The 14,446-nt window shown below is 43.4% G+C and overlaps 1 protein-coding gene across 4 annotated transcripts in view; it reads right to left on the bottom strand.

The window, feature by feature from the left end:
- Nucleotides 1-1,356: 1,356 nt before the first annotated feature.
- Nucleotides 1,357-14,446, bottom strand: part of eml4 (EMAP like 4) — a 28,955-nt gene continuing 15,865 nt past the window's right edge. For all 4 annotated transcript variants that reach the window (XM_040178230.2, XM_040178231.2, XM_040178233.2 and 1 more), the window contains 10 exons: nt 11,236-11,384; nt 10,696-10,821; nt 10,451-10,582; nt 10,207-10,274; nt 6,802-6,890; nt 6,596-6,693; nt 4,368-4,455; nt 4,191-4,289; nt 3,810-3,940; nt 1,357-3,653 (listed from right to left, as the gene is read on the bottom strand). In XM_040178230.2, the coding sequence (XP_040034164.2) occupies nt 3,195-3,653; nt 3,810-3,940; nt 4,191-4,289; nt 4,368-4,455; nt 6,596-6,693; nt 6,802-6,890; nt 10,207-10,274; nt 10,451-10,582; nt 10,696-10,821; nt 11,236-11,384 (1,439 nt within the window). In that variant the 3' untranslated portion in view covers nt 1,357-3,194. The remainder of the gene's footprint in view (nt 3,654-3,809; nt 3,941-4,190; nt 4,290-4,367; nt 4,456-6,595; nt 6,694-6,801; nt 6,891-10,206; nt 10,275-10,450; nt 10,583-10,695; nt 10,822-11,235; nt 11,385-14,446) is intronic.

The raw sequence follows: 14,446 nt of genomic DNA, 5'->3' as shown, positions 1-14,446 counted from the left end.
TAAAATACCAGCGCTGCGTTTGCAAATACAGTGAGCAGTTCTGTCAGCACCCAGGCCGGAAGAACAACAAACTTAAAATCAGGAAAAACATCACGTTTGGCACTCGTTCTTACGATGTGGAAGTAAAGATTCTTATTTGTCCCTATACTAACGTCGAGAAGTAGCTCCTCCCAGCGCAAAACTGCATCCAATCACATACTGTTAGAGCCATATTTTCTGTTTTTGTTACAAACCACATTATGTATTTTGTCGGTAGGAATTATGTGTATTCCATTAATGTATGTTAAGTTCATTTTTAAAACAACTTTCTTTATGATTCATCAGATGGACCTGACGAGGATCAGCGGTTGAGAGAGAGGACGGGGTGGGACCGAGTCACGGGACTTCTTTTTGTATTGGACGGGATCGTGGCACAGTCTTTTGACCTCATGTTGTTCACTCTGTTAATCGTATAAAGACAAATTGTATTTGGGGTTGAAAGAAACGAATCACTTTTAATCAACGACGTAAATGAGATTACAAGTCTGGAGGGTTATGTATGGAAACAAATTTGAGAGTCAGGAAGCGGAGTCCCGGGCACCGAAACCAGGAAATTCAAAAGCAAGCCCCCACACATACAATGTGGGGGTCTGCTGACATTGATGAAAAAATAACAAAGTGTATATGTATAGTGCAGTGTGTCTCGATCTCTCTGTTGCTGCCTGGTTGGCACTTTCTGCTTTGTTTTAGATCGTGCATTCCTCTAGCAGGATAAGACATGGAACAGTAACTCCCTAAATGATCAGTAAGAAAAACGTTTTTGAATATCAATCCCTCTTAACATTGTTGATCTAGTGGTTCACATAATAAATTATGACTAATCTCAATGTTAATCGATAATAGAAAATTATTCTGGGATTTCCATGATCAATTAATGGGTGAGTACAAAATGCAAGAAAAAGCTAAGCTAAACCATTTGTTCCGGGAGTACATTCATCTCAGTAATAGGAAACCGTTGTCCCCAGGTATTTCAAACCCTAACTTCACACACAGATTTTTACTGAGCATAATAAAACCAATACATCCTAGCACAAATGTCTCACACCCGCAACAGTTAGCACATTATGTAAACAGCAATTGGGAACATATAATTTCTACTTCAGGTCTATCAAAGTCGGTTCTTAACGACTAGATCTCTTCTTGTAACAAAGCCATCAGGTACGGCAGGGGCATTGTAGCATCTACCGCAGTGGAGGTGCTTTAGAGACAATCGTTTGATACAGGGGATGCAGCAGCATTCACAGGGACAACGCTACCATTGCAATTGCAACTCTACATCACGGACACAGGCACAGTAGGGGATCTTGAGGTGAGTAGTCAGTTTTGAAAACATTTATTAGCATTTTTTTTTAAAGAAATCTTTAGTACTTTAGTCTGTCGTCTGAGAGGAATGCATCAGAGAAGACTAATTTGGCTCAAAACAGTCACACAAACATTATCATCATCTTGTGTAATCTGTAAAATAAACAAACATTTGAATCCAGAAATCCCCATATGGCACTGCCTCAAAACATAACCCCCCATAACCCCCACCCCATACCCCTCTGGCACAGTCCCTCCATGGACATCCAGTGAGTCCCGAAACTCGACGCCATCCCTTCACAGAGACGGGCATTTAAAAGATGAAAAGTATCAACGAGGCAAAAACATCAACGACTCACATCCCCCTTCTTCCACTGTAAGGCCCCAACCCCATCCGGAGTGACATCATCATGACATTCAGATTACATTTTCGACATAAATCGTCCATAAGACACAAAAACTAAAAGCCGTCATTCAGTGAGTCACTGAATCCAGCCAATCAGAGGAGGGGTTCTCATGTGCTATGTGATGTAATGGGAGCATAAAATGGGATTTTTACAGTGTAACCGAGGAGCTGCTGTCCTTGGTGAACAGAAATATAGATATCTGCAGTACATACATACAGATCTGATCCACTTCTGACTAGTCAAAAACATTTGAGTCACAGTTTTTACTCTGGAGGTCAATGTCATGTGTATACTAACCGCTCCACTGTCTACGGTCAGACATTCTCAATACAGATACGAGGATGTATGACTGCGTGGTTGATGTTCCTTAGTGAAGGAGTGGAAGTTGACTTCTCTCCTTTGGTCGGGTAATTTAACATTACTCTCTTTTTAGGTTTGTACTGGGTAGTTCATACATCTTTCATGATTTACATGAAATGTCTTGTGTCATTGTAAAACAGTCATGTATTTTTAGTTTTTAAATGCAATACTTTACATACGTGTGTGGAGTTTGGCAATTAAACTAAATAATAGTGCAACAAAGTCGAATGAATGAATGCGTGAATGAAACTTGACTTTTCTGTTAAAAACAGAATTTATGGTGTGCAGATCATAGTACATGATAAAAACTAGAACCCGGATCAATAATAGTTAAGGCATTTCTCATAAGACACTGATAAAACATCATTAATTTCTTCATATCTAAAGAACTACAATTGTTAAACCAATTTTAAAAAACAACCAGTTTCTAAAAGACATTTAAGACTTGCAGGTTCATCTCCTGTCTTAACTGCTCTACTGTTACTGGAGGAGAAAAAGTTACCTGATAGCCACCTGTCACACCTGTGTTCCAGGCCTGTCCTCTGCTCTCTGTAAAAAGTACATCTTGACCAGGGTGCGATTTCAAACTGTCTAAAGGAAGAGAGTAAATGTCCAGGTGTGACAGGTAACTGCTCCTCTTCCAGTATTTCCTCAGGTAAATCAAGACTCTCCAGGTGTATCAAATTGTGACACCACATTTGATTAATCTGAAGAAATGTGACTTTTAACAGTTGACTGTTGAGAAGAAACATGGGACACCGGAGCCACAGGTTTGAATCCCAACACATACCCTTTTATACATTTATATTTCTGGGGACACCCATTGAAAATGCATGCCCGAGCCCCTTAAACTAACCATTATTTAAAGTAAGTGTTTCATCTGTATCCTATTCTTGATCTTACGGAGTTATGTATCATATTGTGTTAACCCCTGCTTACTTCCGAGTTACTAAACCATAACTAAAGCCTAACCCACATAAACTGAATGTAAACCTGATTCCAATCTTAACACTAAGTCCCCTTCCTGACATGTGAAACTCATCCTGTTCCTCACAAAGACAGCTGTAGCGACACTCATGCACACATCTATGAGGGAGGCGTCAGAGGGGGAAGCCCTTCATCACTGGGCGTGGCTGTGTCATCACTCGGCTCCAGACTGTCCTTCAGACTCACGGTGCTGTCTGAGGGGGGGGGGGTTGAAATGGAATGGGGAGGGGTTAACTCAGACGTAAGCGGATCCACTGTTGTAGGGGGCGGGGTGTCTCGGAAGGGTTCCTGGGTTCCATTGGCTGTTGGAACTGGGTTGTGTGTTGTCACTTCAACACACGACCCAGTGGGAGGAAGCAGGGTGAAGAGGGGGTCCACTCCGGCGGGGGCAGGGTTAGACAAGAGGCTGTCAGGGAGGGAGAGCAAAGACTTCTCCACCAAACGCCACTGCATGATGCTGGTGTCCTTACCCCCGGTTGAGATCAGGTGACTGTCGTTATACAGGAAGCTGACATTCGTCACATGACTGCTGTGAGCGTTGTACTTATGGCTGGGAGCCTGAGGACAAACAAATTGATTATTGATCGATCCAGTGTTCGGATGTTACATTTTCTCTGGAATGCTTAGGGTTATGGTCCAGTAGAGCTAGGGCCCTAGTTACATCGGAGCCTAGTAGAACTAAAGCCCTAGTTACACTGTCTCTGTGTGTCTCACCTTGGGGGTGGAGCATGGGTAGGCGAACAGATGAACTTTACAGAAGTCATCTGCCAGAGCGATCACCTTTCTGTTGTGAGATCTGATTAGAGCATTGATGTCAGTCCCATCTGAGCCCTCCGGCCACACACCTGTCAGACAGACAGACACACACACACAATACTGAAATAGGGACAAACTAACGCTTCACAGTATTTTGGATAAAAACAGTAAGTCACGTGCTTGTATACATTTAGTTTAAGTTTAAATACAGCAGGTTTAGTATTACTGCGTGTGGTAAGTGTACCTTACGTGTGCATAGGTGTAATCTATGTAGTGGGTGTACAGGTGTTTTCAGTTTACTAGCTTTACCAGCTGTACAGGTATTGCAGGTGAACTAACCGAACACATGGTATCCCAGTACGCAGGTATAGGTTGCCCAGTCGATGTCTTTACACTCTGATCGATTTCTGATCAGTTTGCAACCGTTTGGAACGTCCCCTGAAAACAAAGAAGAGTGACCAGACAACATTAGAACATGTTCACAGAACCACAGTAACACGGCATCACAGTACTCACAGTAGAGGATCTCATAGTCTCCAGAGTTGGACATGATGAAGTTGTTGTCAGGCGACCAGTCCAGGTGCGTGATGTAGCTGGAATGTCCCTGTGGAAACGTTCAGCTAACTCATTAACTCATTAACACACCTGAACACACACAGGCTCGGTTTCAGCATCCGTGCCTTCTGGTATCTGTAGCTCTCTATTAGAGGAGATAATCTCACCTGATCTGAATCTTCAAATAGGTGAGCAAAGACAAAGTCACCTGTTTAAATGCTCGCAGCCACAGACCCAAACCCTTGTGGAGAACTTTAAATACTCAACGTAGAAGTATACATCCATCTTTATTTCAGCTAGCATATGTTGCTTCCACATAGCCAGGCTCTTTCTAGACTAGGGTCTGCAAACCTAACCACCCAATGAGCCATTTTGCCCTATTTGCAATAGAAATGGTCTGGAGCCGCAAAGGCTAGTTGATAGCTGAGCGTATAAAGTTTTATATAGTTATATGATACATACAAAAACTATAGCTTGTTGTATTTATTAAATTATAGAATAAAGACAATTCTTGACATTCTATTGCTACTTTACCCGCTTTTACAATAGAAAAAAATACATGTATGTGCCTTCAATGAGGTCAACTAATTAACTTTTTGTTCAATACAATTGTTGATTACACATTGTGCAAGAGCTGCTAGCATTAGCTACCGTGCTTTAGCTTAGCAGCAAACGTTAACCTAATGTTGTTTGTTTGGTGTGTAACATGTTTAGCTATTCCTCTGGCTCCTTTACGGATAATGGTACATGTAAGAAGTGTAGTATATTTGATGGTTTGGAGGGGAGGCTTAGTGAGCTAGAAGCACAGCTCCGCACCATGGACGCTCAGTCGTTAGCTACTGTAGTTAGCCAGTCGACAGGGCTAAAACAATGTTGGTCTCTGTAGTTTTCTCCGGCACCCTCCCAAACTTGAGTGTATAGTGCGTATAGCTGCATATCGTCATTCACGGGAAGTGGTTTGGATGGAGCGGAACTCATTTAAGAAAATCTGACCCAGTTTCTCAGTGGATCGTATCCATGACAAGCGAGAGTTCAGAACAGGAAGCAGAGTTGTAGTCTTCTAAATCAAAAGGTTAACAGCTGAGGAATTCAGCTGAATAAACAAAATAGTAGAAATAAAAGGTGGACTCTTAAATATTACATCTGTCATCTAAAGCTATTTTAGTAAATTAATTAATATAAGATTACCATGTTGATCTATTTGAGTTATTTTAATAATTTTAATAATTAGTGTGGGCAATTTTAACATTCACACGGATAACAGTAACGGCAGCCCTGGTACTGTATTTATCTCATTGTTAGATTAAATTGGGTTCCGTCAGAATCTACAGAAACCTACTCATTACTTTAATCACATGAATGACCTGGTTTTGGTGTATGGCATTGGGATAGATTATCTAACGGACCACTGCCTAATAATCTTTGAATTCCTACTACCAGAATGTTCTCCCCTTGGCAAGGGTTTCTACAGTAGATATCTATCCAATAGATATTTATCAGATTTTTACGTGCTGTAGCCACGTTTAAAGAGGTGATTACTCCTGCTTTAAGTTGAGTATAGTGTCCCAAGATATCAAAGGACTCCTGTAAAAACTTTAGTCCGTCATCTTGTCGATAAAGCAATGGGCTTTTTGAAAGTGGGGCTATTGCTCCTGTAGAAAGGAGTGTGTTAACTAAAACGAAGCTTGCCCCTTGTTATAACCGTCAAGACTCACAACTTACTCACAAACTTCTATTGTTTTAGTTGAGTTTATTTAATTTAATAATTTAATATTTTTTATCTTATTATATTGTATATAATGTGTATCTTTTAATTCTATTTTCTTCCCTGTACATGCTGCTGTGATACCAACATACCAACATTTCCCTCTTGAGGGATCAATAAAGTATCAATCAATCAATCTATCTATCTAAAACCTTAAACTAGCCAAATTAGAGAGAAAATCGGTCGTCTCCTGTCTTCAACGGTGCCGACCCGTCCTTGTGTCGTGTAGGAACCTTGGATGCAGCTATGGGCCCTGACACATATTTGGAAACCCAACAATCAGACTCTTCTACACATCATTGGAGTCTAAATGTGTGATTATTTTAGGCCCAAACCGGCACAGCAGTAGTAGAAATAATAGAACAACAAACACAATAAAATACATTTTGAAGAAATAAAAACAAAGGAAACAAAATTGTCTTACCGTGCACTTCCCGTAGCGGCTGTACTTGCGTCCGTTCTCTGAGACAGTGTAGAGGTAAATGAAGTTATCGTGAGATCCCACAGCCAACAGGCCGCCATCTAAAGTCACACAGGGAGGGGCATTCTGGGTCACATAGTGCTCTCACATGGTTGTCATGGAAACCGTCCTGGTTGGTAAACAGGAGAATTTTGTATGACTTTACCCACCGACAGAGAACCGCAGCAATGACAGCTGTTCGTTTCCGTCAGTATGGATCGCCACCAGGTCAGTGGTCTCAGCATCCAGAACGTACCACCTGAGACAGAGAGATCAGTTAGACAACGGGGAGACAGGGGTACTGTTGGGGGAAAATTTATTGATTTGCGTACTGCGAGTCTCTCAGGAACTGGGTGGGTGACCTTTCTTGGCATCATGTTTTTACAGCTGAAACTCACAGGTTTTTTATAGATAGATTTGTCTTTCGGGTTGTTGTCTCAGCGCATTCAGGCTGGAATGGCAGTATTGTTTCGTGTCCCGGTGTTTGCTTCTTTGCTTCGATTGATAAGTGCACAGATGTACAGTGTGTGTTAAGTTTGGGACAAAATTTGCATACAATATTTTATAATTGTGTAATAATTCTTGAGTTGTGTTTGAACATGCTCCAAACGGATTTGTTTGGCTTTGTAGCCCAGACTTGTGACATTATTATATTGGTACAGCCAAGACTCAAAACTTTGATGACCTGCCTGATGCTAAACTCAAAAAACAGAACAACAAAAATCTTGATAGGCCCAGAGCGCCTTCAAAGTCAGCTGTCTGGTGAAACAGTTTCTCTGGATGGAATTGCTCTGGTACCCAGCAGCACCGGCAAGAGTCTTCAGAGTTCTTTGACCAGGATATGTCCTTTAACTCTCATATAAAGAAGACTTCAGGGACTGCCTTTTTCCATCCATTTCATTTTCAACCGCGGGTCGGGTCGCGGGGGCAACAGCTCCAGCAGGGGACCCCAAACTTCCCTTTGCCGGGCCACATCTACCAGCTGTGACTGGGGGATCCCAAGGCGTTCCCAGGCCAGAGCAGAGATATAATCTCTCCACCTAGTCCTGGGTCTTCCCCGGGACCTCTTCCCAGCTGGCCGTGCCTGGGACAACTCCCTAGGGAGGCGCCCAGGGGGCATCCTCACCAGATGCTCAAACCACCTCAACTGGCTCCTTTCGACGCAAATGAGCACCCGATCACAGCTCTCGCTTTGGGCGTACAAGGATTGGATGGCCCCAAGCAAGGACCCCCTCACCCCGTACTCCCGCTGCACCTCCCACAGTTTCTCTCAGGGGACCCGGTCATACGTCTTCTCCAAGTCCACAAAACACATGTAGACTGGATAAGCATACTCCCAAGCCCCCTCCATGATCCTGGAAAGAGTAAAGAGCTGGTCCGTTGTTCCACGAACCAGGACGAAAAGCGCATTCTTCCTCTTCAATCCTTGGTTCGACTATCGGCCAAACCCTCTATCCAGCACCTTGGAGTAGACTTTACCCGGGAGGCGGAGTAGTGTGATACCCCTGTAATTGGCACTCACTCTCTGGTCCCCCTTTTTGAAGAGGGGTACCACCACCCCGGTCTGCCACTCTTTTGGCACTGTCCCAGACTTCCACGCATTGTTGAAGAGGCATGTCATCCAAGACAACCCCCCAACACCCATTGCTTTTAGCATCTCTGGACGGATCTCATCTATCCCCGGGGCTTTGCCACTGCGGAGTTGTTTGACTACCTCAGTGACCTCCACCAGGCCAATTGACGATGATCCCTCCTCCGCCTCCAGCTCCGGCTCTACCAAAGAGGGCGTAGTAGTTGGATTCCGGAGTTCCTCAAAGTGTTCCTTTCACTGCCCGATAACCTCCTCAGTCGCGGTCAACAGGTTCCCATCCTTACTGTACACAGCTTGGATGGTTCCCCGTTTCCCCCTCCTGGGGTGCCGGATGGTCTTCCAGAAGCACTTTGGTGCCGACAGAAAGTCCTTCTCCATAGTTACCCCGAACTCCTCCCATACTCGCTGCTTTGCCTCCATCACGGCAGAGGCTGCATGATGGATTGCCTTTTTCATCTACGTAATATAGCGAAAATCTGGAACTTCCTGTCTCAAAGTGATGGACAGAAATTAGTTTATGTGTTTGTTACTTCTAGACTGGATTACTGTAACTCTTTGTCATGAGGCTGCTCTAATGAGTCTCTTAAGCCTGTCCAGTGGATTCAGCATGTGTATTAACAAGAACTAAGAAAAGGGATCATATTACTCCTGTATTAACTTCATTGCACTGGCTCCCAGGTTAAATCAAGTACAGGTAAAATTTAAGGTACTTCTCACCACCTACAAGGCATTTTATGTTGAGGCACCGCATTATCTTAAAGAGCTTGTAACACCATATTGCCCTACAAGGCAGCTGCGCTCCATAGGTGCTGGTTACTTGTTGTTCCTAGTCTCCTAGTTCCGAGTCTTAAAAAGTAGGATGGAAGCCAGAGCCGCCTTCAGTTACCTTGCACCTTTTTTGTGGAGCAGCTTCCACTTTCAGTCCGGGGGACAGACACAGTCACCTCATTTAAGATAGAGCTTAAAACCTTCCTCTTTGATTTTGCCTATAGTTAGGGCTGGCGAAGGTTAGCCTGGACCAGCCCTTAGTTAAGCTGCTATAGGCTTAGAATGCCGGGGGACTTCTTAGAACACACCGAGCTCCTCTCTCACTCGGACTCTCTTCTTCTACAATTCACGTTTTATTAAAGCACATCACTAATTCAGCTTCTTCCCCAGAGTTTTTTGTGCTTCCTCACCTCGCAGGTCTCCGTAGATCATGGTTCCGTCTGGACCCTGCTCCTGACTAGTGACTTGCCCCCTGACACTTACCGCTACTAACACCATTAATATTCCCATTTCTATTACTGTAAACATTAATCCGCATCACTAACTTTGTTTCTTCCATTGAGGATTTGTGCTTTCTCGCCGCACAGGTTTCCATGGATGATGGTTTTATCTGGGCCCTGTCATGGCCCTGCTGACACCTGCTGCTGCTCTCATCATATTTTAAATATTAATCACATTACTATTACTGTCATCATAAACCAACATTACCCTCTCCTAAAGTCTTTGTACTTTCCCTCCCCATAGGCTTCTGTGGATGGTGGTTCTATGTGATGGTGTTTCTATGTGATGGTGGTTCTCCCTGCAGTGTTCCTGCCGTACACCTGCTTACTACTTGCAATTATTTGACTCATTTCTACTATAGGAATTTAATGTATTATACATATTTTACATTGTTCATTCTGTAAACATGACATCCATTGTAGTCTGTCCATCAGGAGACGGATCCTCCTCTGACGTCCTCACTAAGGTTTCTTCCCTTTTTTCCCAATGGAAGGATTTTCGTTTTTTGGAGCTTTTCCTATGCCGATGTTAGGGTCTCGGGACAGAGGCAAATTTGTAATTTGCGATTTTGGGCTATACAAAATAAAACTGAATTGATTCATGATGAGTGCCCGTTACTGATGTTACGTGGTAGACATAAACAAACTGCAAAATGGCAATGATTGCTGTTGGCGGCGACTGGGTTTGTAATGAGGATTAAATGATTAGTACTGACTTTCCAGAATGTGTTCCTATGGCAACCACGGCTCCACTGGGATGGAAGTCTGCACAGTGTCCGTGTTCCTGAGGTATAAAAAAAAGCAGTCAATCCTCCAAAGAAGCAGTCATCCATCCATCGTCCAACATTCAGCTGTGAATGATTCGTTCATCATCCAAGATTCTGCTGTCAATTATACTTCCAAAATTCAGCTTAGTCAACCACCCATTATCCAACATTCATCTGTCACACGTCCACTTACCTCCAGTGTGCGGCTCCATTGGAGACTGTGATCCTCCGAACTCCAGGCCAAGACCAGCCGGTCTTGAGCACAGGTCAGGAACATACCTCTGGACGGGTGAGAGGCCAAACCCCACAGCTCATCCGTGTGACCCTAAACACATCGAAGGGAACAGAAAGACCCTGAACACATTACAAGACACAACAAAGACCTTGACCACATCAGATGACAAACAGAAGATCCAGCAAAACATAATGCGATCTCACCTGGACCTCCACCTGGAAGCCGTCATTGAAGGTTCCTCTTAGGATGAAGTTACGAGATGTTCCGACTAAAAACTCATCCCCCTTCCCTTCAGACACTGCTCTGATGGTTCCGTACTGATCCGGCACCTAGATACAAACAGTCAAGTGACCTCAGTCAGGTTCTGGAGCCGTGATTTTAACTACTATTATTAATCTTAGTCTTCTAATCCTAAAGTTTCTACTTGGAACTTGACTTGTTACAAAATTGCTGAAAATAAAGATCTGAAAGTGTATGCGTTACTTGTTTAACAAGTAGAGCTTGTGAGTACCAATTTGAGTTTTAGACTAGTGAGGACATTTTGGAAAGTGGGGAAATTTTGATTGGTTCTCACTTTGGTTCAGACGTCTTCAGGCCTGTTTGAGGGTTCAACTGGGTTTTAAGAATTCCCTTACAGTCAGGCTCATGTTAGGTCATGTAGTTGTTACGGTTATGGTAAGGGGACAGAAAATGCACAATGTCAATGACCGTCCCTACAAAGATACAAGTACATGTTGTGTTACCTCAATGTCTCGGTCAGCTCTCAGGTCATGGTCCCACAGGATGATTTTTCGATCTTTGCCTCCTCCGGTCAGCAGAGTGCCGCTCCTCATTTCACAAACACAAAACACACTGCCCTCATGACCTTTGACCTGCCGACTGATCTGAAACGCTGCAAACACACACACACACACACACACACACACACACACACACACACACACACACACACACACACACACACACACACACACACACACACACACACACACAGGTTTAATCCACCCTTTTAATCCACGTGTATAATTCTGAATACGTTTCTCTTTCTGGATATTCCCTGTTCTGCAGTTCCAGCAGGATGCAACACAAAGCCCACAAAACATATTTGAACTAATCTGCTGGATGAGTTGGACTTTAAATAAATTTTTCTTTTTCTCTGCCAGAGTCGGTTTATTACTTTAATAACTTGATGTCTCAATCGAAATCTCTTATGTTATGGAAGGTTCCAGCAGTCTGAATGTTTATTCTTTGGCATGGCTTCTCATTAAAAGCGGTTTGACAAATGTGAAAGCATTGCTGAAAATGGGCCAACACATACACACTGTGGGAAACTACTTATGTTATCATTGTTTATCTACTATATCCATTACATCTGTTTTTAGTAGCAATTTCTATTCAAATCATTATGTTGCTACTCAATCTTTGAATCATTTCTGCCATATGCATTAAATGCATAGCACAGATTTTTTGTTTATTGATGGATGGTTATTATATATCATATATTCAATCCCTCCTCGGCCATTATCCCTATGGTTTTCTGTGCCAACAAGGGGGTCAAACTACAGAGAATATCACGTCTACAGATTGTGAAGCACAATGAGATAAAGCACATTTTTAACTTGTGATATTGGGCTATACAAAAATTAAATTGGAAGTAAACTGAACTACTACTAAACTGATATTAGGTCACAATTAGTTTAAATCTGGGATATAGTTAAGAGCACACTCATAACTGCAGTGATTATTTCTACTCTCTTTTTGCTGTTTCCTATGAATTCCCAATTAAATAATGAAATACATTTTTTTTCACGCAGGCAGTTCCTCCCCGGCGCATCCAAGTGGCTCTTGCAGCAGACAGAGCACAAGCAGACAGACTACCACACCCCGAAATTTGTAAACCTTTCTCACAAGGAGAAATGAAATAAATAAAGTGTATCAGGATTGATCTTCCAGTAAAGTGTCTGAAATACTGATAGCAACACAGAGCACATAATAGTAGGGCTGTCAATACATTAAAATAATTAATCGCACATTTTTAAATTCCTAAATCTCATAAATGTTGTTGTTACAATATTTTAAGTTTTTTGTCATCTAAAGACTAAATCTTAACAGTAATGAGTAATCACTTTAGAAAGTGTGTATTTTAGACACTGTTGTTTAGTTGTTAACTACACACATTTGATCATCTTAGAGGCAGAATTCCACCGGGTGGAACATGTTGAACTACTGACTCTTCCTGCTGTCCTTGTGCACTTTGCCCTCAACTCTACATCATTTAACGGCTGTGTTTGAAGTGCCAACAATCTCCCCACATTTAGCAGGACGTTTTCAAACCACGATCTTTTAGGGACACAGTGGTGGTCCTCTGCAGACAGTGTGCCGCGCAGGCTAACATTAGATGTTGAGATGGAAGTAGCTTTACAGCTAGCTTAGCCGAGCTGCTAGCTTAGCATAGCAGTGCTTTAAGTGGTCCGTTATCCGCTCACCCCCCTTCTGTTTCTAAGTAATTCCTGTGCAGTTATCTGCTGTATAGCGTGCCTCTGTTTGTTTTACTTGCTCTCTTCAGCTTGACGTAACTGACTGCAGCTAGCGGCCGTTTTGTTTCCGCGGCCGTTTATTTCCAGGACCAAAAGTAAACCAGGAGTAAACAAACGAACGTTAAAATATTTTGTTGCATTAATCTAGGCCACATTAATCACATAGATTAATGCGTTAATGTTGACAGCCCTAAATATAAACAACCTGATGACCTGCTTGCGTTTCAATCTCTTCTCTCCTCTTTTTCTGCTTCTATCTCCGCTGCCAAAAGCTCTTTCTACCAATCCAGAATTGAATCTTCATTTTCTAACCCCAAAAAACTGTTTTCTACCTTCTCCAACTTCCTCGAACCCCCTAGTCCTCCTCCCCCCTTCTTCTGGGAGACTTTGTCAACTACTTAAACTAGTATGAACTACAAAAGAAATAGCTGACATACGCTCCTCTTTCTCAAACCCACCTCCTACTACTTGTGTCCCACCGACTTCACCTCCTTCACCCCCCTGTCTCCTAACCAAATTCTTACCCTAGTAACCTCTGCCTGTCCGACCACCTGCCCTCTCAATCCCATTCCATTACACTGCTAGAGCTGCTTCTCTCTCCTCTGTCCTCATCCTTCTGGACCTCTCTGCTGCATTAAACCACCAGATCCTTATTTCCTCCCTTCAGGAACTTGGTGTCTCAGGCTCTGCTCTCTCCCTTCTCTCGTCCTACCTCGACAGCCGCACCTACTGGGTAACCTGGCGAGGATCTGTGTCGGAACCTTGTCCTCTTACTAGTGGAGTTCCTCAGGGTTCCGTCCTGGGCCCCCTTCTCTTCTCGCTCTACACCAACTCTCTCTGCGCTGTCATTCGCTCACATGGCTTCTCCTACCACAGCTATGCTGATGACACACAACTAATTCTCTCCTTCACTCACTCAGTTCTCTGCCTGTCTGACTGACATCTCTCAGTGGATGTCCGCTCACCATCTGAAAATCAACCCCGACAAGACGGAACTACTTCTCTTTCCGGGAAAAGATTCTCCTACACAGGACCTGACTGTTAACTTTGGCGACTCCGTGTTAACGCCCACTTTGACAGCAGGAACCTCGGCGTGACACTCGACAGCCGACTCTCCCTGACTCCCAACATCACTGACAACACGATCCTGTAGATACTCGCTCTACAACATCAGGAGAACACGTCCTCTTCTCACTCAGAAGGCAGTGCAGGTACTGATTCAGGCTCTTGTCATCTCCCTCCTGGACTACTGTAACTCTCTCCTGCAGGTCTCCTGCTACCACCATTCCACCTCTGCAGCTCATCCAGAATGCTGCAGCTCCAGTGGTCTTTAACCTTCCTAAGTTCTCCCACACTACTTCACTCCTCCGCTCTCTTCACTGGTACCGGTGGCTCATCCAGTTCTAAACATTGGTGC

The sequence above is a fragment of the Gasterosteus aculeatus genome, chromosome 6 (genome assembly GCF_964276395.1).
Source record: "Gasterosteus aculeatus chromosome 6, fGasAcu3.hap1.1, whole genome shotgun sequence".
Classification (NCBI taxonomy): Eukaryota; Metazoa; Chordata; class Actinopteri; order Perciformes; family Gasterosteidae; genus Gasterosteus; species Gasterosteus aculeatus.
This window is presented reverse-complemented; position numbering and strand designations above follow the sequence as displayed.